Source organism: Hypomesus transpacificus, chromosome 18 (assembly GCF_021917145.1).
Source record: "Hypomesus transpacificus isolate Combined female chromosome 18, fHypTra1, whole genome shotgun sequence".
NCBI lineage: Eukaryota > Metazoa > Chordata > Actinopteri > Osmeriformes > Osmeridae > Hypomesus > Hypomesus transpacificus.
In genome coordinates this window covers 13,112,589-13,136,288 of record NC_061077.1, presented here as the reverse complement: position 1 = coordinate 13,136,288, position 23,700 = coordinate 13,112,589, and the positions used below count along the sequence as shown (strand labels likewise).

Sequence of the window (23,700 nt, the reverse complement as noted above, 5' to 3'; positions counted from 1 at the left end):
GAAATATGGAATTGTGATCAGTTCTATAAAGGAACAGAGCTTAAAGACATGTGTCTTCTCCCCAAGGACTGGCCCCAGAACCTATACATATTTAGAAGAAGTGAAATGTGTTCATGTAAAGGCTAAATGAACAAACTTTGATTAGGGTAGTTACAATACAGCAGTTGATAATATAATAAAGTTAATTTTGGCACATCCCTCAAGTATATTCTAATTACAATATCAGCTCCAGGGAAAACTGAGTGTGTTGATAATATAATGTACTGTATAAAACCTGAATAAAATACCATCCAAGTAATAGCATGTAGGCCGCCCACTGGAGTACTTTTCCTATCAGGTTACAACTTGCCAGACTTCAGACATTCTGCAAACACAAGTTTCCAGGAACAAATCTTTGAGGCTCATTTGGAGTAAAAAGCTTCTCATATCCCAGACTAAATAAATAGTAACCCAGACTATACAAGCAGTCTTTTTAAAAATTATATTTTTTGTTTTTCATTCATTAATGATAGCATCTGCAAGACATTACTATATGGTATATTAAAATGATTTCATTGGGCATTAAAGTCACATTCAATGTTAACATGACTCCCATGACAAATGGCCTTTTGACATACTATACAAAACATGACCTACATTGCTGTTGGATACTACTATGCATTTAAAAGCTTCATTTGATGTAAATGAAACTTTAATTTAGAACTTGTGAATCAGGCCACCCACTCTAGGAACCCCAGGCAACTGAACCAGTTTCACCACAACCTACACTTATATATTTCCTGTCAACTCCTGACTTCATGTACAAATGCAAACACAGGCTTGCGTAGATATTTAGATGTTTCGTATTCCACGGAATCCATATTCTCAAAATGTTAAAAAATAATGTGTATTTCAGTTGATTGAACATCTTTATTCTTTCATAAAGATAAGATTTATTTTCATTCATTCATGATCACTGTTTCTTGGCAACAGTCTCTTCTATCAAAGGCCATATTTCAAGACATTTCATCAGAATGTTTATTATCAGTCGTTAAGAGTCCAGTGGTTGTCAGTCAAATGTGCATCACTCTTAGTGACTGTATTTTCTGAAAGTCTTCACTGCATCTTCCCTTAACCGTCCTCGCCCTGGCCCTCTCCTCTTCCTCCCTCTGAGCAGAGGGTGTCGAGGTCCTCCTCAGAGCTACAGGTACTTCGTCGGACACTTCTGCAGAAGAGTCTGCGACGCGATTGGGCGCTGAGGTCCAAGAGGTCGAACGAATCGGAGGAAAGAATACTGTCCTCGCTCACCACGCTAGGGGGCCGACTCAACCTTTCCTGAGGGCTGCCGTTGCCCCCGGTGTCCTGGAGAAGCTGCTGCAAGGACTGGGGGAACCGCAGAGGAGCGGAAGACGCGGAGGAAGACAATGAACAGTGGTCGTCGGGCAAGTCGAGACTGCGTGAGAACTTGCCGTTGCGTTTCAGAATCCCCTTTCTTCTCCTCAAGGCTTCGGTGCGCATGGTGAGACTGCCGTCGGAGCTGGGGGTGCGGAGGTGGAGATCAGAAGAGTCCGTCAGAACCTCCGGACCACCACCCCCTCTCCTCCCCACACCTTCCCCTGCCCCGGAGCCCCTTCTTTCTGGGGAGGAGCAATAGCCTGACTCCACTCCATATAGGTTCTTTAGGATCCCCTTCTTAGGCATCTTGGAGGATGGTTGGCTGAATGTGGAAGGGGTAGGCATGCTTGTGGACAGGACTTCCACGTGCGTGTGTGAGTGTGCTCGGTGAAACGGGGACGGTGCGTTGCACGCCTGGGAGGAAGAGGACTCCGCTCTCCCAGTGTGATGGGGTAGAAAAGCCGAGTCGAAACTTCTCTGGGGTTTCAGGATCCCCTTTGGTTTCTTCCTCTCCCCGGAGCCTGTGGAGGCGGAACAAGGAGAGGCAGTGGTGGCGGCGGTGGGAGTTGTAGTGCAAACGGAACTACAAACCCCCGTTTCATTCTGGGGGATGGTGTTCTCCTTGCGCGACTTCCTCACGCTAGACGCTCCGCCGCGTACCTTCCCCCCCCCTCCCCGGTCGCCCTTGAGGGGATAACTGAAGTAGAATGGGTGAGGAGAGGGGTGAGACAGGTGAGGGAGGGAGGGGTCAAAGGACGGGCAGATGGGGTCGATGGGCAGATTGTTTGTCGCTGCCATCTGGTTCTGCAAGTCAATGTAGCGGGCAAGAAGGGGAGAGGGGCAGTCCTGGTGGGATGTCATGGGGCAGTTGCACACGCTCTCCTCATAGCCCCAGTTGACCCACCAGTGGCTGGCAACGTCCTCAACGGTGGCCCTCTCATCCACCCGTACCTTCAGCAGCCAGTCTATCAGAGCACATGCATCTGTTTGGAAGACACAGACAAACACACACACACACAGGAGATTCAGCATCATCACATTTATCCCACTGTTTATCATACGTTTATCAGGAGCCTTAAGCCAAAGCAAATCCAACGTCGGACTGTGTAGGGGTCTGTGTGTGATCTCCAGGGTTGCCAGGTTTACCTGAGGGAGGGTTGGGTCTGCGGTAGCGTCCTTGACGGATCTGCTCTGTCAGGGTGGAGTAGCTCGCTCCGTCGAACGGCATACTGCCATATACCAAGGCGTACAACAGCACTCCCAATGCCCAGCAATCCACCTAACACACACACATCGTTTCTTTAACATACATGACAAACTCAATGTCCCAGGTTTGACATTCAAGGGAGAGACGTCAGGAAGTGAAGACGTGTGTGCTGCCCTCACCTCAGGGCCCACATAGGGCAGTCCTTTGACTATCTCAGGCGAGGCGTACAGTGGGCTTCCACAGTATGTCTGCAGCAAGCTGTTCTTTTGGAAATGGTTGGACAGACCAAAATCAGCCAGCTGCGATGTAAGAGAGAGGGAGAAAATAAATAAATACTTGAACTTGAAGGGAACAATTCATCAATCGTATTTTTCTAAGTGAACCAGTATTGTGCTGTATAAGGGAAATCACACACCCACAGGCATACAATACACATAATAATAACAAATGATATTTTAGTGTGTTGACCACCATGACCAAACACAATAAAAACAGCGATTAGCAATAGCCAAAAATAGAAGTGTGGTCATGTTTGGCCAATGCAAGCGCCGGCGAGGAGAGCATCGCCCAACTAAACAGTCACGTAACGGAACAAGCACTCATGACAGGAAGGCTCCCAGATAGCCAGACTGTGGCTCCTCGCTATCTGAAATGAATTCTAACACATACTGACTGTACACACTTGTAAGTACACACGCACACGTACTCTCTCTCTACTCTTTCTGAGTCGCTCCATCTCTGCCGTGAAACAAAATGTAAACGGTGAATGGACTGTCGACAGAGTAGCAGAAGAGAATATAATTCAATGTTTTTTTAATGCTAATCCAACTATTTATAATCTGTCCAGAGTGATGCTTGTCTATGACCCAAAAATGTATGTACAGATCTGGTGACCCCACAGGATATGAACGTTGCATAGGCTTGTTATGCTAGACATCATTTGACAGTTAAGTGTGTGCTCATTTTGATAGTGTGTGTATTGTTTTGGGCACTAATGCCAATCAAGCACAGTAGTCCGGTGGTTTAGCTCTGTTTATGTTCATGGATTCTTGGGAGAGGCACATCTTCACTGTGAATCAGCCTACAGTAGCCATCTATTTATACACATATACAGTACAGACACACCTTCTGCTTCTCTCCTACTCATATCTCTCGGAACGTGCCGTGGGATTAGCTGAACTAATATTAGAGACCTCTGCCTTATGTCCATCTCCCTTCCCTCTCTCCTCACACAACCTTCAGTAGAGAAACAGGCTCAGAAATACTGGTTGTTGTGACATTATTAAAGTGATTTAAAAAAAATCCTAATCCCTAAATCCCCTGACTGACACCCCCCCCCCCCACATCTAAATTTGCTTTAGTCTAGTATGTTCTGTGTAAGAACTTACTTAAGTATGAATAGTTAAATCCATTCTAAGTGTCCAAATCTAAGTGTATAAACAGTTTACGGCATGCACATTTTCAACTACTCTAAATACATGGGAGTTGTTCGATAATGCGTTTGAAGTTTTGGTTCCAAATGCATGCTAGAGTGTGTGACTGTCTCTAAAGAATGCTCGACCGAAATAAGCACGGTGGTACTCTCATCACGCACACAGCCATTAGTCTGTAGGCAAACAACGAACGCCTCCATCCTTCCTATGGGAGCACACAGTGCAGACGTACAGTACCCTGTGCATTCCACTGCACTGAGGTCTGGAATGAAACTCCCAAGAGGTGCACAGTCTGTTTTCTTTTTGATGGACAGACAAAGCCGACTGGTAATAAAACTCTACGATTGGTCCAATTGCCTGTGGATTCCGTGCATTCCACTGGGCTGTGCACAGCGCCCATATAAGGAGAAGAATGCCCATATTAGGCAAGGAATGACCCAAGGGTTTTGTTATAAGAACTGGCACAGTGTTTATATACCGGTTCTAAGCACATGCCTTGGCAACACATTAAATGGTTGTGGTCTAAGTGTTTTTTTTTATGTCTTGAATGTGTGTGATTGCCTCTCGTTTCTATGGTAGAAATGCCAAAATTCTTCATTTTTTGGATTGTAAAATTATATGAGTCCACATTCTCGTTAAAAACTGGTATGTGGGTACAGATATTGTGGCTAAATCATTGTGTTTGTGTATTGCTCACTTTGACATTCATGTCTTGATCCAACAGGATGTTCTCCAGTTTAAGGTCACGGTGGACAACACCATTCTGAAAGAGAGAAGGGAACATTAGACAAAGTATAGTATAAGCTCTACTTGAATTGCTCTACTAGAAATGACACCGATATTTGTCTGGGGGGTAAAAGCTCAATCGTGGGCTTCACCACAGCGTGTGTCTGCAAGTCTATTGTTAGTCACAGCCTTTATGTTTTGAAAGTATACTGTAGCTATGTTCCGTTATGCCTCCATCCATCAAAGTACTCATGAGGATTAGGAGTTTGATATAATGGAAAACATTCCACTAATACGATGTGTGTTTACTGGAGTCGTCTGTGAATATGGTTTAGGGTTTATTTAGCTGAGAAACGTGTGATTATTGTGTTTTTGTTCACATGGGGACCATATAAAAAAACCAGAAACAAAAAGGGGCAAAAAAGATCATGTTTGATTATTTCAACAAGTATTACTAGCGGTTTATTTCCTAACAAATAAAGATAGAATGTTCAGGGTAGTGTAGAGTCATGGTAGAATAGTCCTTCCTCTTCTTCCCTGTTGAGGCGTGAAGACTTGGCTTGTGTAACAACATCCCTCGTAACCTTCTGAATATTTCATACACCGCAGAACTTTCATGTCTATTTTAAAACTCTGACATCACGAACAACTGCAGTACCACTGTTACACAGAACTTCCCACTCCGTCCAGCAGTGGAGCCACAGGGGCCAAATCATGTTTCTCCCCCATTCAATTCGACCAATTTATGTTAAGGCAAATATGTGTGTTAGTATGTGACTGTGAAAGGTAATGCTAATCTAAAGAGGCCTGAAAATTGAAGTCAAGTTGTTCTGCAGCATTAGGATTAAGATTGACCAGGCTTAGCCATACCGTGTTTGCCTCTCACACTATTGTGTACAAAGCAACTGCAGCACAAGCAAGTCTAAGGTTCCTCAAATTCATCTGATGGAGTGGATTTCTGACGGCTTCTGGTTACTGATATCATTGTGAATGTGACACCTTCTCTTAGTATCAAATGTCAAAGGAATGTTGTCATTAATAAACAGCCAGCCCCTGAAATACTGTATATTTGCACTGAGTACAATTGTTTATAGTGTTTCATCATATGTAAGCATTTATAAATGCATATAAATATGTATTTTCACTCTGTATGCCAGCACATAAGAAGAACTGGATTCAGACCGGATTGGACTGCATTCTGCTGTGTGTGTGCGGGCGTGATTCATGCTTTGGTGTCCTGGGTGGGCATATTTGTTTACCTTGTGGCAATAGTGCACGGCTGAAGTGATCTGTCTGAAGACATCTCTGGCCTCTGTCTCTGGCAGCCTCCTCCGCTCGTGGACGTAGTCGTACAGCTCTCCTCGACTGGCGTACTCCATCACTATCACTATCTTATCGCGACTCTCAAACACTGCAGGGAGAGGACAGACAGCAGCTGTGGGGTTACGTGTGTAGCGTGTCATTCGAGTGAGGGTGTGTGGGTATTTGTCGTGTACTGGATGTGCGTGTCCGCCCGTGCGTGCTTGCGTGTGCAGCTGACGGTACATCGCGGTGTGGAGTGCGTGTGCGCTCTCACCTTCGTGGATTCGAATGATGTTGGGGTGTTTCAGGGAGGAGGTGATTTCGATCTCTCTCTGGATGTGCACTTTGTCCAGGTCGTCAGTGATTCGTTCCTTCCGGATGGATTTAATGGCCACCTGGGAAAACACAGGGCATGTATGTCAATACAGTGAGACGGCTGTGAGAAAGGCCCTCCAGCCACACCCTGACTTCCCCAACGACAGGGGGGTGTCCAACTGTACAGAGTGCTGGCCCTGTTCTGTAAGACAATATATAAAGAACTAGTGATTGTGGTGCACTGAATAATAGACAATGCACAGACACACTGTTTAAAGAGAGAGAGAGAGACAGAGAGAGGAATGAGGAAAATGCTTTCGCTGATTTGAAATTCACAACCACCGTCCATCACAGTCAGCCGTAGCCGTGGTGACGCTTTGTTTGCCCCTGTTGTTGTTTGTCCGTGTCTCTTCCCTCTGCTAGGATTCGCTTCCAGCAACAACAGACTCCTCAATCCTTAAATCCTCAACAGCCGCAAACAATCACCGCTTAACCCAATCTACCCTTATCTCTCTCGCACTAATGCGCCTCATTTACTAATCGCAACACCATTTCTAATCACGAGCACAAAGCCCAATACACACTGGTACTGCTGCCCCCCCACCCACCCACCCACCCACCCACCCCCACACACACACACACAAAAATAATAAAGAAAAAACGGATGATTTGTACACTGAAAACGATACAGACACGCTCATTCACCCAGTCCCTACATACAAATCCACACTCGGTGTTAGTGGACTAACTGGTGGTTATAGGAGTTTAGGGAGCTGAATGGCGACAGAGAGGCTCTCCTGTGATCTGCCTTCAGCCAGAGGCAGAGGGCTGACAGCTGATGTGTTCACACCCTGTTCACTTAATCTCACGCACCGTACCCACCAAAGCCCCCCAGAATCCACCACAACCCGATGCCCACGCGACCCTGAATGAGCCCCGAGCCCCTCCAGAGATCCTGTCACCCGACAGTCAATCTGAGAGAGATGTTTCTCTCTCTCTCTTTCATATACTGTATATGAACGTGAGATCTACGGTACAGATTGACGATTAAACAAAAAAAAGATACGACGAAAAGGAGAATGTTCTTTCAGAATACTACGGAACGAACTCCATGCTCATCTAAATAGCACCCAACCATAAAGGAAGGAGAGGGACACATGTCCTGTGAGGGATAACTGTTGTATGGGGTTGAAGCCCTGGCCCTGTGATGCTGAGCAGCTCTGGAGTCTTACTGGAAACCACTTTCAGTCTCCCAGGGCCAGGGGTCCTTTCCATCCGGTCCAAGTTCTAGAATTCTCAGCTGCTTGAAAGACGTCTGGGACATCAGAGGAAAAGATTCACATGCTCCCTGGGACGTCATGGTTACACAACAAAACGGCATAAACACACAGACTCCAAGGGCTCTTCATTCTGTTGTGAATTAGATGCGATTGTCTGGGTCTCTGTGAGTTAGCGGAATTATGTTCCGTCACAAAGAGCCAAGGAATGGAATCTCTGATGCTCCGGCTGTATACAGCCTCTGTAGGGTTGGCCACAGTCCCAGTGTGCAGATCACTCTTATTGTTGAAGCTGTACCTAGCCATGTAACTACAAGCCCCTATTAGAAATACTTGCCATTACAGTTAGTCTCGAAGGGTTAGACAACTTTTGTAAACAGACAAGGCCAGCTAAGCCAGCTAAACATAGCCCTGTTTGACAAAATATTTAACTAGAAAGGCCACCAGAAACGTAATCTTTAATTAGAAATGTCACTGACACATATAAATGTTCGTAGATTCTCAAACAAAACATTGGACTATTCTCAGAGGGACTGCAATTACAGACATTCCGGTTCAGCCATTTTGCTCTTTGCCTTCACCCACAGTTCTACACAACAAAACGTTGGTCGGCCATGTTTTAACACCCACCAACTTGGGAGGCCTCCAGACACCGCAGGTGACAGACACTCTGGTCTTGTGTTATGGTGACCTACATACCAACTGGTCGAGGGAAGCAAGGGATGGGAGGAAAAGAGGAGGGCAAAGAAAAGGCAAAAGTACAGGGTGGGGAGGTGGGATAACATTGATATCTCCCTCACTTGCCCAGTCCAGGGTTCAATCTCGGGTCCTCTGACATGCAATGATCACCTTTCATAAACACTGCTTTGACCAGCTACACCACCGAAATGTTGGCAAAGACCTATCTGATGAATGGTACTTAAGGGCCATGAGGCAGGGTCAGACTCGCAGGAAGGAATGTTTATTACATTTTATCTTCTGGTTTATTTAACACAAACAGTGCACATTGATAAACATTGCTATAAATGTGCCAGAGTTAGCCAAGAGGCTATTTTCCTCTGTAGTCTCTGTTTAGTGAATGGTGTCACTGTGTGCCACTTTGGGCTGTCAGAGCATACAGTTGGCATTCCACGGGTACTTCCTGGGTCGCTCAGACCCGACTAGCCGAGCACAGAGAAGGGCACTCTGGGTATTGTTTTCCCCTAATGGCATGAGAGGATTCCTTAGAGGTCACGCGCATGCTACACAAAGACCGTGTGTGTGAAAGTATGTGTGTGTGTGGACTTCCGGCTCTCGGAATCTACATGAGCTCTGAAAGATGTAGTTCACAAGATTCCTTGCTGGATGGAATAATCGGATGCCCGCCATGAGGGGACTGAATGCATAGAGGATGAGGGTGATGAACAAACTTGAGCAGTGTGTTCTTTCAAAAGTGTGTGAGCAATCTTGTGTGGTGGAAAAACAAGCCTACTTTAGATACAGATTCCTACATTGCAGAGCACCCCCCCCCCAATCACACAGAACTGTAAACACTCACACACATTTCAATCCACCCTCTACACAAGGGGAGAGTGCCTTAACGAAAACTGTCCTGGCCCCTGCTTAATCATGGTTCCATAATTTTGGTCTATTAAAACAGCAGAATTACACATACTCTTAGACAGTCTTTGGTTCCTTGCCTGGTAATCCACACACACACACACACCAGCTCTGCTTTCTCTGGGGGTTAACCAAGTCACCACCCATTTCCTCCCCTACTCAAAGGTTTTCCTCCCACTAAGACAGCCCTTGCCACTGTTTCCAAAAATAAACGTCTGTTTTGTTTCAAAGAATCCTCAGTATGCAGGTCGCTGCCATCGGGAATACGACTTCCCTCTCTCACCACCTCTCTGGCCCAGCTCTCCACTCTGACTCTCACCCTCCTCCCCTTCTCTCTCTCTCTCTCTCTCTCTCTCTCTCTCTCTCTCTCTCTCTCTCTCTCATAGATACTCTTTCCTGCTCTTTCTCCTTAAAATATGGGAATGCAGGTCTCTGTGTTAAGTGGTCATCGATGAGCGGATTCGGCTCCAGTCCCTCTCCGTGCTAATCTGGTTGCCCCGTTAGATTATCCCCCATAATACTGGGTTTGTTTACTAAAACATGGAGAGGAGTTAGAGGCTCACATGGCAGCTACAGCACACTGTTATCTTCATATTCTGTGTACTAAACCCTGACCTACAAATACAGACATATTAGCAAAATAAATACACATTTTTGGGGGGCACAAAATGTTGTGGGTGAATTACTGTATTACAACTTAATGAATAGTAGTAAATAATATCTGTAGTCTATGATTTAGATGTGATGTAGTCTGATTTTCAGATGTGTGTGTGCTGATGGGCACAGAGCCTTTCATGCACTTCCATCAGGTGGACGTCTGGCTGAAGGTATCGAGGCCCTGGCAACTCAGGCCGATCAGGCCACTTACTGGACAAAACACACACACACACACACACTCACTCAGAGTAACAAAAAAGTCCAGTTCGCTTAGATCACCCAGAAGCCAAGGAGAAGGGAAGCTCAGACAAAATAAATTGTTTTCATGTGTTGTCATTTGTTTTTTTTATAGCAAGATTGAGAATTCTGATTCTGATCTGAGAAGTGGAATTTCTTAAGACAGGAGATAGAACACATACAGTGGATTGTATAAAAGAACAGAAAAATACAAATTCTGAATGCCCAGGCTAGTAAAACCATATAACCACAGAATAGAAAATAAGAGATTTTAAAAATTATGTGAACAACCTAAAAGGGAAAGCAAAACTCACCGTCTTTAAGCTTGCTCTCTCCATTGCCCTCTTCACTTTACCATATGTGCCTTTTCCCAGTGTCTCCATCACTTCGAACCGGTGTTTGAGGTTGTGTTTGTGTTGATGCGTTTTCACCGCCGCCGGGGAAGTCTGGGTCTGGCTCTGGTTCTGTATCGGGCCCAAAACGTTCTCGTCGGTGTGGCGGCGGCGTTTGTCCCTACCCCGAAAACAACGGCTCTCATAGCTCGGTAACTCATCACCGGTGTTGTTGCCTGAAGCAGCGGTATCCTGCAGACTGTCCAGCCCAGACCTCTCGTCGGTGTTCATGACGCTCCTGCTGTCGCCGTGGGCTTCCCTTCTACCCATACTCCCTGCGCACCGCGCTAACTACTGCGAATACACTAAGGTTATCGACACAATTCTACACAAAGAAATCTGCAAAAGACAAGAGTTTTGCTCTGATTAGCAACTAGACTTGACCGGTCTTGTGGACAAGATCAGTGGTTAAGTAGAGCACTGTCAGACCTTTACAATTAAAATAGCCTTCTCGCGCCTGTCTTTGTCAGTCGCACGTGTCTTTCGCATCCGATATCATAATTGTGCTTCTGCCAGCCAATGGTCCACTGTCTAAGCTCTCCCCTCCCTTCCTCTAAGAACACTGAGGACCACATGGTCCCAAGCGATGGGGTGGGCCGGCGCCGCCCCATAGTCTAGCGATGCAACTGGAATAGCAACAGGCAAGGCGTCACACTATTTGGATGTAGCCTACTCAGACATTTCCGTCAGCCTGTTTTCACTGCGCAAAACAGCAGAACCAAGGAATGTACAGACATTTATACATCAAGTCAGACAATCCCTCCAAATGGAATCAATTCTGACTTCCTTGTTGATGAATGACATAGTTGGATGGAGTATAATCCTGTTGTGCTTTATTCGTTTATATTTGTTTATTATTAACTCATTAAAAACATTCATTTAATGACAGCATTTCAATCCAGAAGGCCAGACTGTACATAATAAATGACAGTGAATGGAATTTGTAAAACGGACACAGGATATAGAGGACACATGATTGGCCAGGGTCCTCACGTTCTGATTTAGGGCCAGCTCTGCTTCATATGCTTGTTTCCCCAGAAAAGAATACCAAGAGGCTACTGACTGTATCTGTTCCTCTGGAGGAATACAGTGGATACCACCTTTTACGGCATGAAAATAAAGATAATCCTTCGATGTGAATGGGTCATTCATTCCCAAGGTTTTGGATGAAACCTGTGTCAGACAGGGGCTATTGAACATAAATTCCAACTACATACTAACATGTGGCATTTGAATATGTTCTCATTGGCCACCATTTTATTGTTCCACCATGTGAACAGACAGAAAATGAGAAAGGAAAATAGGAAAAATCACAAAGTTAAGAGGTCACGGGGATTGAGGTTGGCCACCAGACAGACATCGTAGCTGTCATGCATGGCTGCTCGTCGCTCCACCACGGACCAGACATTGTCTTTAGGATCCAACACCAGGATTTCTTTGGTAATGATCTCATGGCGACCTGTCAAAGACAGCCAAAACAAATGTCCTTTACCTAAAATTCAAATGTTTTTTTGCCGTTACAAACAGTTGCTTGTACTCATGTATGTTCATAACATCACATACATACACTTTTTTTTACCACGTTTCTTAATGACCTCCAAAAATGACCGGCAGTCAACTTATAACTTTTTAACGGATAAACAAGCATACGCAGATGGCGTTCAAGGTTACCTGCCCCCTTATAGTATCCACAGAGGAACAGTTTGCCGTCCACCACTCCGATGTTAGAGGCGTTGCTTCGGAGGGAAAGGAAGGACATGGGTAAGGTTGGCCCTGCTCTCCAGGTATTTGTGTTAGGATTATAGATCTCCACTGAGCTCAGACAGCGCCGAGACTGACCACAATCCTCACCCTCGCACCCGATACCCCCTGAAGATCACACACACACACAGAAACACACACAGAAACACACACAGAAACACACACACACAGAAACACACACACACACAGAGACACACACACAAGGAGGCATTCAGGCAAAAAACCTGTTACAAGTGAAACATGTTTACACCAGAACACAGAACGGTCTATTCTGTGTAGCTAGAGATGTACAGCGTGGTCTAACCTAGCATGTAGATCTCTCCGTTGAGTGTGGCGACGCCACAGCGGTACCTGGAGTACCTCATGTTGGCACACTCCGTCCACGTGTCCTTGCCCGGGTCCAGCTGAAACACTCGGCTATTCAGCCTGTCCGGCTCCTCGTCCGGTCGTTCTGACTGGAGGACGGGGGTGGTCGAGGGGTGAGGGAGGGTTTCAAAGGACATAAAGAAGGAGGTGAAGGAGAAACAGAGGGAGAGGAGGACGGGGTGATGATGGAGGAGGAGAAAGGTGGAGAATCAGGGTGGAGAACTGAAGAGGGACAATAAAACAGCAGCTGGACTGAAACCAGTTGGAAGAAAATGAGGTACATTGTAACGATTGTATAAATGGTGATTCGTGAGGGGGATAAACGACTAAAAGAGCATGTTTACCTGTGGAGTCCAGCCCCCTAGCACATAGAGGCAGTCCTTCAGGCCAACAGCACAGTGACAGGCCAACGGGAGTGGCAGAGGAGCGAAGCTAAGCCAGGAACCGCCTCTTTTGAGGGACCACCTTTCAACACTGTCAGTGATGATGTAATGGTTCCTCACCTTCATCTGCCCTCCAATCAGGTACAGAGCATCCCCTAGCAACCCCAAGGCATACATATCCCTGTACCCTGTGCAGCAGAGCTTCTCCCAACTGCCTTCCACTGAGCGGTCATACCTGACAGGGACACGTCATTCGGTCACTCATGTCAAGGACAACAGAAAGATGGGCATGGCTTTTTGTCATTAAGGGATCAAAAATCAAAGACACAAGTACTGAGTCTGCATCGGCACCTCCACGGAGAGACACTGAGAGAGAAAGAGAGAGAGAGAGAGAGAGAGAGAGAGAGAGAGAGAGAGAGAGAGGGAGAGAGAGAGAGAGAGACAGACAGACAGACAGACAGACAGACAGACACAAAGAGAGAGTGAGACAGAGAGAGAGAGAGAGTGAGACAGAGAGACACAGACAGAGAGAGAGACAGAGACCCAAACACACCGGTACATCTCCACCCTCTTGGTCCTGTGTTCGTCCTCTTTCTCGATGGCCACCACTATGTCGTTGCCCTGCGTCACCCCTCCAGCCGTGATCGCCCCAGCCCCCCCAGTAGCCCTTAGAGGAGAGGAGAGGAAATACATCCGTCTGGCCTGGGGGGCATAACAGAAGCTGAGGTCAGCCTGACCTCCCCGCCGGGCTGGGACGCCCTCCTCATCAATCCCCCCCAGGCACAGGAGCAAGTCGGTGGTCTCCATCCCATAACGGAGAGCTGGCCGAGGGGGGGGCCGTCGTCACCGAGAGACCTGAGGTCTGGAGGGCTGCGTCGATCATCCCAAAGCACTCTGCATCTCTGAGTAATACCTAATATGAAAAGGACACAGATTAGATTTAACATTCTGTTACAAGGTTATCTGCTTCTTTCTCCCAAGTTTTCTCTTTTATTCTGTATCTCAGTTTTCCTTCCTCTCTCTCTCTCTCTCTCTCTCTCTCTCTCTCTCTCTCTCTCTCTCTCTCTCTCTCTCTCTCTCTCCCTCTCTCTCTCTCTCTCTCTCTCTCTCTCCCTCTCCCTCTCCCTCTCCCTCTCCCTCTCCCTCTCCCTCTCCCTCTCCCTCTCCCTCTCCCTCTCCCTCTCCCTCACCCCTCCCTCTCCCTCAATCCCTCCCTCCCTCTCTCACCCACCGGGTTTCTCCTCCTGGCTCTCCTGAGGAAGCCAGGTTCCACCAGCTCCAGACGGACCCGCCTGAGGAGCTCCACAGCCTGGGCTTCGCTCTGGGAGTTTCCCCTGCGCCTCTCCACCCAGCGGAGCACCAGCTCCAGCACTCTCTCCTCCTGGGACACATTGAGGTCATCTGAACCTAGCAGAGCCCCCAGACTCTGAACATCCAGGTCCAGGACCTCTTCTTCTTCACACACCTGGGTGATGGAGTTACATGAAGACTGAGTACAATGTGTCTTATAAATCAGTTAAATGCAAGACAGCTGTTGCACCCCCCAAAAAAGCTCAACAGTAAATGTATCAACTGGATTGTCCCACCTGAGAAAAATTACGGCATAGGTATCTCCAGGCACTGTCAGCTAGGTCAGAGGCCCCCAGATCTCTGGCCCAGTGGTACAGTCCAACACAGTTGGAAGGGTCCATACTGGCTTCCATGTGACTCTGGCACAGCCTGATACAGTTACAGGGATACAAAATATGACTCTTTTCCACATGCAGTTCATGATTTCAGTGTTTGTTTCAAATCTAGGAGGCTATCTATGTTTCTGTTTCTGAACCATCACTGATTCAAAATCAACAACTCCAACCCCCTCCACAATGAAAAGACCCCGATACTAATGCCAGAAAGGCTCTTTTGATGAACAGAAATTGTCATCATTCTCTGCTCGTAATCTCATCAAGTGGTCAGTTAACACACACATTCTTAGGGAAAAACGAGTCTCAGATACACCATGGTCTGTAAGGGGTGAAAAACGTGATTAAACAAAATATTGATTAAATTGATAGTAGATGAGCTTTTGGATGGTTAAACAGGCACCAGGTCATTTTGACCAGGGAACATTGCTGTGAAGGAAAACTTCCTTAAGGTTGAACATAACAGGAGGGTTAGAACACTCATGCCCTTGCTACCAGACCGCTACCTTTGCCCACCTGAAAGCCCCCTCTATGTGTAGCAGGAAGGCAGCGGCTGCCACACCCTGGATGTTGTGGTTGGTGAGAGGCAGCTCAGAGCGATACATGTAGCCCAGGAGCAGCTCCAGACTCTGGGCAGAGGTGTCCCTGAGAGGCACCTCTCCTTCACGGGTCTCCCTCAGGCCACATGTGAACATGGCCTGGGAGAGGAGGAGGAGGGGGGGGGGGGGACAATATGGAATAATGTTGAATAATACTGAGGGGCATGTTTCAAAAAAATATATATTATAAGAAGACGTGACCACGCTTACATATTTGTTTTATTACAGTTCTGTACAGTAAAAAATGCTTTCAGAGCAATTTGTGAACGTTTGTTATTGTCTTTACCTATGAACCTGTCATGCTGTAGCCACTTTGAGATGTGGTAACATCCTTTTGGGGATTGTTCCTCATTGTCAAAGGCTTACCTGGAAGTAGGGACTAAAAGCAGACAGCACCACCCGGTGGCAAGAAAAGGGAACACCCTCAGCCAGGAGAACCACGTCTGTGAGCTCTCCAACCGCCCTCATCCTCTCCAGTTGCCCCAGCAAAGCTAGGCCATGTCTGGCCTGATACGTGTCCGGCACCAGGGTGTCCATCCACCAGCCTGGAGGGTCAAATCCGTTCTGTGTTTGTGCCACAACAAGACTTACTGGGAGTACAGATGGAGGATATCAATCTTATCTAACTGTGATCCGGGGCACTTCAGAGATCTCTCAACAGCATCATCCAGCTCCACCAAAAGTCAACCCTAAATAAAAAAAAATATGTGTTGAATACACAATTTAAAGGGATATTTCACTTTTTTATCTTAAGGCTAATGGCTAACATTCCTTTACCCCGGTTCAGCCAAGGCACCCACGTATTCCTTTAATCAATTGTTGCCATGGAAAGCTCCCTGCCTTGGAGCAGCCAGCTTGGTTGTCAGTAATGATATGTTTGGCTATGCACTCACTCAGTTTGATATGTAAATGCTGCACCCTGCCTTGTTATTGTATTGTGGTATGCTCTCCCCGAAGAAAAGAAAGGAAAGGACAAACTTCAGTGAAAAATGAAAGAACCTCAGGAGGGATCTCCTCAAGAGATGGCTAATGATACAGACAATAGCTGGACACGCTTTTTCCAAGAGATTAAATAAATGAATTTCACAAAATATAGCTGCAAGCAGAAATAAAGGGGGCCAAGCAGCACAAAAGATAGATTCAGTAGCTAAAGCAGCAAAGAAAAACTAATTTAAAAAAACTAATTTAAAAAAATTGCAGCATACTTTTGGCAACACGGTGCCGCTACCTCGTACTGTTCAGAAGTTATGATGCAAGAAATCCGATGCAGTGGCTAGATGTAGCAGCATTATATCTACAAAGCACAAAAAATCGGACTTTCCTTGAGTATAAATCCCCTATGAATTAAACATTATTGTTACCATTATGATTATACTTCTAGACAGCTACTGTGGCATACCTGGCTTCACTAAACAGATAAACCAGTATCATGACTTGCTTGATGGCTGTGGCTGGATTTGAACCTATGACCTTGCACTTCAAAGGAGCCCATTGAAGTGGAAGAATATGTACTACGTTTTTGATCAATTTCTCAATGTCTGAAATGATGCAAATACTTTTGTAAGTTCCCTTGTATTGTGACATATTTGAAGTCTTGAAGTGAAGGAAAAATACCAAGTCCTGATAATTGAAAAATAATTCTAAGTCTCTAAATTTAAGACTGATTCTAAGTGTCGTGTAGGGCTAGATCCGAAATCCAAACAGACGCACTGGAACTCAAAGTTTGATGCAAAGGTTTATTGGACAGAGTATCTAACGTGTGAGTGTCTTCCTGGGAGCAGACTGAAATGTTTCTCTAGACATTCCTTTTATATATCAAAATCTTATCACTTCTGTAATTTTGCTATTGGTACAATATTGTTTGTCACAGACGCCTTATGCACTTCCCACTGCATTGGTCTCTTACTCTAGTGGCTTCAGATTACAGTTGCATTGAAAACTTGATTTTTGTTAGGCCTGCCCCAACCTTGAAGCCCAGCTGCACTAGGTTCCTGGGCATAGGACCGTAAATTTGCCTCATGATAGCTGGGCCTTGTCGTTTTTTTGGAAGAAGCATATACACACAGTCTTCTCTTGCCCTCAGCCCCTCATTAACCAGATTTGCACTTTGGGCTTAATATCTTCTACATATTAGTGGCAATACTAATCAGTCAACAGCTTTGTATTTGGTTTTCAGTAATATATCATATAAAAGTAAAAAAGGAGATTAAAAGGTTCATTTTCAATCATATAAATCCATAATCATTACATCCTCATAATTACAACAGTGTGATGTTTTTTCCACAACACCGTCTTATTCCAGTGAGCCATTCTCAGGGCTGGGAATTGCTGTGTTCAGATACTGTGTAAAAGAATTCTACCGTTTCTCCTGTGTCAAGCATTGTCAAATTTGACCCAAGTATAAACAGCTGTAATTCAGTCACATATTGACATATCAAGGTGATTTTGGTCTGAAGATGATTTGATTACATGTTCATGAAAATCGGAGCAACGGCCTGGGAGGAGTTAGAAAAAGTAGTTTTTTCATAAAATACAAAATAAATCAAAATTCTTCATGATGACAATGACGTCATAGGGTCCAGTCGAATCGTCTACATCTAAGGAATCAAATGATACCTCACTTGACCACCAAAAATTGTCTTACGGTTCAAAAGTTTCAACTTTTACCCCTCGGTGGCGCTATAGTGTTCAAATGGTCGACATGAAACTTGGTGAAATTGATCAGTTGTCTCCAATCAGTGTGTCACATCTCAAAACTTTTACCATACGGTTCTATGGGCTGCCATAAACTCCTAGTCCTAAGTATAATAATAAAACGAACAAAAACAATAGGTGCCCCTGCAGCTTCGCTGCTCTACCCCCAATAAACAGTTGATGAAGTCACACCCCGAGTCTGCCTTGCAAAGTATTAAGAATGTCCAGTAGGATTAATACTAGAAAGACAGCATGAAGGAGCTGGGGATGGAGGAGGTTGACACTAACTGGACATGTTGCAGGTGCATGAAGTGTAAGCCTGTGTGTCCAGGTCTGTGAAGGCATGTGGTATTTATGTGGCCTACAGGGAAAGCTACAAGGTAAAAGGTTTAATCAACACACCTGAAGTTGATAGCGTAAACCTGACATCAGCTAATTCTGTGAATGTCTGAACTAGCTTTGCCCCATCACATCCAATTGTTTGTCGGTGCAGCTTCACAGTCACTTCCTATGTTTTTTTTTAACATACTGTGGGGGCTGGACGTGCCTCTCTGCCTCAGTGCTGATGTTTCATTGTGCTGTGGCTGGAGCTGAGCATGTGACCATTGTAACAAGCCCATTGGCCGGAGAGAGGGACATTCCAGAGGGGGGGGGGGGGGGATGGTCTCATGGGGAAGACTCGCCCGGGTTCACCGTGAGGAGACAGGCGCTCCTTGTTGGACTCTGCTCCTCACTCAAGTTATACAATCAAGGTAACTTTAGTTTGTCAAAACATTTCCTCAGACCTTTACTGACCCCCCCACCCCCCCTCCCCCCTGTCCATCTAACTGCGCCGCACAACATTTATGACTTACAAATACAGCGTATTTCAGAATGTAAGCTAGTGCCCGGATTGATACAGAAATCACAAGCGCAACACCACTGTGAAAAACTATTGAAAAAAAGACACAAGCTAACAACTGATAGTGGGTGTGAAAAATACGTGTCACAGAGAACAGAAAGGGGTGTCTTTGTGTTCTAAAGTTAAAACTGTAACATTACACCAAGGCAGACATGCACACGCAGAGCTTGGTATAAGAGCATGCTGGGTATTAAAGCATGGCATGAGCACACTCAGAGAGAACTGCTATACTGTACCTGTGCCAGAAGCTTCCCAGGCTTCTGATGCTTTTCCCCCGTGGGATCACACCGGCAGAACTTTCTCAATCTCTATCATGTCACTTCCTGTGCAATGTGAACTTTCAAAAACACTCCAACATAGTTGCAGTTGTTTCTGAGCTGTCCTCCATGCTGTGTGATCAGGTGGCAAACACACACACACACACAGAGTGTAAACAGGTTTTAAATAGATCAGTAGGATGGATAGGTATCAGTTGCTCTCCTGGAGCCGAATCGGGCTGTACATGGATTTGGCTTTAATAGTGAGATAATAAATGACATGAAGTGATGTGGCAGTGTGGCCATTCACCATCAACATAAAAAATTCCCATGGAGTAATTCCACCCACTCAATGTACCTTAATCGTAATCATGCTAACCACCATGTTAACCACCACGTTGACCATCATAGCCCTGGTCTGTGTTTTACTTTGGAGAGATGGACCAAGAAGTTGGAAAAAGTACAGTTCTGCTCACCAATAAAATCCATGCCTTGCTGAGAGTTTACAATTCTTAAATCTATGCCCATTCAAAATTCACCTGGCAACCATCCAGACTGTGGTCAAAAAAATAAAATAAAACTGTGTACACATTATTATACACAAGACATTTCAGGAAAAATCCATGTGGAACTGGATCCTGGACACCACAGTCTTCACACCACAGCTAAATGTAATACTGATATAAGGGGAGTCAGGTGGCTGAGCGGTTAGGGAACCGGGCTAGTAATCTGAAGGTCGTCAGTTTGATTCCCGGCCGTGCCAAATGACGTTGTGTGTCCTTGGGCAAGGCACTTCACCCTACTTGCCTCGGGGGAATGTCCCTGTACTTACTGTAAGTTGCTCTGGATAAGAGCGTCTGCTAAATGACTAAATGAAATGAATGAAATGATATAACTTTGTCAGCAGGTCTACCTTCAGGTATATTGGGATTGGTCTTTACAAACTTTCTACTCCTAGATTTGACAGTTCACTCTTACCCCTATACTTCTTTAAATACAGTGTTTTCAGTGCACTGGACCACTTCAGGACAGTCATCACTTTATGCTTCACACATTTTTAACAAGAAGTGCAGCTAATTGTGCATCTGTCAGGAAGTGGTTCATCAGCAGAAACTATTTCTCCGTTACCAGCCAAAGCACTGTGGTCTATACCTTTCAGGTTTCCATTTTCAATATGCCTCAACACTTCGCCATAAACCTTTGCCCAGAGATCATCTGCCAAATCCATAAACAATAATTTCCAACTTTCATAACTAGTTTTTATGAGCTCAACTCTCACTGGGTTTTAGTGTACCTGAAAAGTTCACAAATAAGCACGTCAAATCCTTCAGTCTCACGATGCACACATGCTTACATACACGTGTTTATGTGTACAAACATCTAAGGTGTGCACACACACACACATCCACACAAACTGAGGATGCATCATTTATTAGTACGCTGTAGTGCTCTGTTATTATCTAATTTACGTACCTTGGATTCTCATTCAGGAAAACAAATGTTTTTCCATTTGACTGTTTGAAAGACTGTAGAAAGAAAATCAACTCCAATCAACATTACTACAAGTTATTGGTTGGCAACATCAGTGATCAGTGGGACACAACACAATTAGAGTAGGCTGGACCTCATTGACTTAAAATCACAACACTAATATTAATTCAAAATGTGCTTTTCCATTCTTGACCACTTATCTATGTGTTCATTTAATGTACATGTTTTTATTTTGTAGTTTGCACATATGTGGCTTTGGATAAAAGTATTTGCAAAAAAAAAATGTTTTTAAACACATACAGTAGAATTCACAAGGATGTTTGCATACTGTGGGAAACTTTAATCTCAATTGACCTAACTGTTCTAATGAGTGACAGGATTATCTAACTGTACTGTTCTATTTTGAGCCTCTAGTTTCAGTCGAGTGACTCTCTCTGGGTGTTTAGTTGTAGTTGGTTCTGTTCTGTTTAACAAGAGCGTGTTGAAGTCATTCTCTGCAAAACATACCTTCAGATGAATCAGTTACTAAGAGCAAGGGTGCATTTAGAGCCTATCATATTGTAATGCAAGTAAGTGTGTGTGTGTGTGAATGTGAGAGAGAGAGAGAGAGAGAGAGAGAGAGAGAGAGAGAGAGAGAGAGAGAGAGAGAGAGAGAGAGAGAGAGAGAGAGAGAGAGAGAGAGAGAGTGTGGACTCACGTGTACCTATGAGTTTAAATTGTTCTATGATGTAATTGATGGGGACGTGTGCATTCTGAATCCTACATCCTTTGTAACACATTACCTTTAAAGTACCTTGATTATTGTTTGACAAACTAAAACAAAACAACAACAAAGTAACAACAAGTCTGGGTACTTTTTAAGTCAGGAAGCTAAACTTGTATTCACAAACGTTTACATGCACCTGATTGCAGACACTCACAATGACAAGGCAAACAAAATATCAAACTCAGTGCTGCCTCTAAGTGAATTTTGAGGATCAAACTACAGTTAGGTTCTCTGACTCACACATGAAACAACCACATTTCACAAACTCTGCTTCTATACCACCCCAGAAAAGTATATGGGTATGTATGAGTTGATGACATACTGTATATATTGAGGAGTGAGCTTAACCAATTGAACTCGGTAACACTAAAACAAAACCATTGAACCACAAATGTTGCATATAAAATGGAAGACGTTTCACTTAGATCCCTATTAAAAAGGGAACTTCAACAGTCAGCCAGTCTTTGGTGATGTTAAGTATGATGGTCATTTCCTTCCAGAATATATAATATTCACCGCTGTTATTTTCTAATTACAAAAGTATTGCAGACACTCCAATGGAACTCACGATGATAAGTACCAGAAGTGCAGTTTGTGACCAAGTGCAATTCCTTTTTTATAAACTGAAACCCGTTTCAGTGTAGACCCAGCCAACCAAATCCTACAAAAAGGCAAGTAAAGAAGAATATTATATTTTGAGTACTTATACATGTAGAAAAGGCATTGGGAATCATTTCAGCCTTCCTGTCCTTCAATTACGAAGGAAAAAGCATGTTAAACAAACCAAATCTTTATGGGAACAATATAACAGAGGCATCAGTCGACACATCTGTCTACAGACTGCGTTTACATGCTGCTGGCTTCTATACATAATCATGTTGGTTGCCTATATGTTTGTGAAAAAACAACCAAGTCAATTATTTCCAAACAACTAATACCACTGGGATTTGGAATGTGTGAGTTAAATGTGCATTTGTTTGATAAATGTGCACATCCTGGAGGTTGAGGCCTTATCAAAGTGACCTGGGTTTGAATCCGGCCCTGGTCCTTTGCTGCATGTATTCCTCTCTCTTTCTCTCTCTCTCTTCCTGCTTTTCCTGTCACACTTTGCTGAAATACTACGAAAAGTATGAAAGTATGAAAAATATCCCAAAACATATCTTCAGAAAAAGTACAAATGGTTATGTTCAATGCATCTTCCTTTCACAAGTTGTGGATTGTGTTGTGTATGTACTGTTGCACGTGTATCACGTACTTATATCTGTTCTATTCTATTCACAAGTTAAATTCACAAAAGTACTCTGACATTAGTGTCTGACCCCTGTACGGCTTTGGGACCTGAGTGTTCTCTCATTGTGTTGTCTGTGTGTCTGTGTTCTCGCTGTGTGTGAGAGAGAGACGTTAATGTGTGCTAGCGGGAGGGGGGGGTGACATCCTGTACGTGCATCCCAAGCCAGTCATCTATTACATTTGGAGGAGGAAGCAGATCTACAAGCAGATCTACGAGCTCTGAGGCCATCAGCAGGGGTGTAAGGAACTAGGACACAAACACAACGTGAGAAATGGCCTTTGGAAAAAAAAGTTCGAGATTTACAATGTTAATAATAGGAATCAAACTGCAGGAAGACGTGACCTTGGTCCTTTGTTTTGAAAGGGGTCAGGAGTTTGGCTAATAACTTGATGGCTCTTAGAGGTGTGAATTGTCCCTTAAGGAACACTAGAAACATAGCTTCGATTCAAGCCTCCAGCTAGCTCATACATTCCTCTCTGCTCCCAATTAAGGAAGTGTCACCTCCCATTACCACCACACTGTGCATTTCACTCCTGAATGGGAAAAGACATGAGTGAAGGGGTGTTCTGTATATTTGTCTCACCTAGTCAAATGTTTTCTACCGTTGCAGAAAAGCATAAGACTAACCGTAACCATAGCCTTGCTGTGCGCATGTGCAGGGAAGCCCTGGTAGAACAATCTGATAGTATCAAATGTTAGGACAACTGATATCAAATTGTCTATTGGCTCACAATTTTTTGCTGGGATAGCCTTATACGTTGGGCACGCTGTAACAAGTGTAGGAGGTTCACTCAAACCTTGAAACAGTTGTAACCTAATGAATAATTTGTACAAACAAGCAATCACAACACCAACTCCTTGTTCTGTCTCACCTTACCTGCGGAGACCCCAGACTCTGTATTGAAATTAGCTAAAAACGAGTTTGGTTTTGCAAGATTTCGGTTGAGGGGTTAAACAATTGTCTAGAAGGTCTGGAATATGTGCATCAAC

At 44.6% G+C, this 23,700-nt stretch overlaps 2 protein-coding genes across 2 annotated transcripts; both read right to left on the bottom strand.

The window, feature by feature from the left end:
* Positions 1-467: 467 nt before the first annotated feature.
* Positions 468-11,093, bottom strand: LOC124480322 (NUAK family SNF1-like kinase 1). The gene is made up of 7 exons (XM_047039491.1): positions 10,442-11,093; positions 6,317-6,437; positions 6,000-6,151; positions 4,712-4,777; positions 2,761-2,880; positions 2,521-2,653; positions 468-2,357 (listed from the first exon to the last, which is right to left on the bottom strand). The coding sequence occupies exons 1-7, from the start codon at positions 10,787-10,789 to the stop codon at positions 1,111-1,113; spliced, it is 2,187 nt and encodes a 728-aa protein (XP_046895447.1). The 5' UTR covers positions 10,790-11,093; the 3' UTR covers positions 468-1,110.
* A 238-nt stretch (positions 11,094-11,331) lies between these two features.
* Positions 11,332-19,304, bottom strand: LOC124480324 (kelch repeat and BTB domain-containing protein 12-like). Its single transcript, XM_047039493.1, is given in 11 exon segments — positions 11,332-11,978; positions 12,191-12,388; positions 12,585-12,735; positions 12,991-13,264; positions 13,583-13,863; positions 13,865-13,942; positions 14,261-14,494; positions 14,616-14,748; positions 15,228-15,409; positions 15,677-15,999; positions 19,142-19,304. Coding segments are annotated over 10 exon segments (1,851 nt in total). The 5' UTR covers positions 15,848-15,999; positions 19,142-19,304; the 3' UTR covers positions 11,332-11,829.
* Between the last annotated feature and the right edge of the window lie 4,396 nt (positions 19,305-23,700).

Coding starts and splice junctions, on each gene's coding strand:
- LOC124480322 (XM_047039491.1), bottom strand. CDS start 10,789: ATGGGTAGAAGGGAAGCCCACGGCGACAGCAGGAGCGTCATGAACACC. Junction 6,438..10,441: donor AGAGAGCAAGCTTAAAGACG/GTGAGTTTTGCT, acceptor GTGTTTTCCCAG/GTGGCCATTAAATCCATCCG. Junction 4,778..5,999: donor CCGTGCACTATTGCCACAAG/GTAAACAAATAT, acceptor TCTCTCTTTCAG/AATGGTGTTGTCCACCGTGA.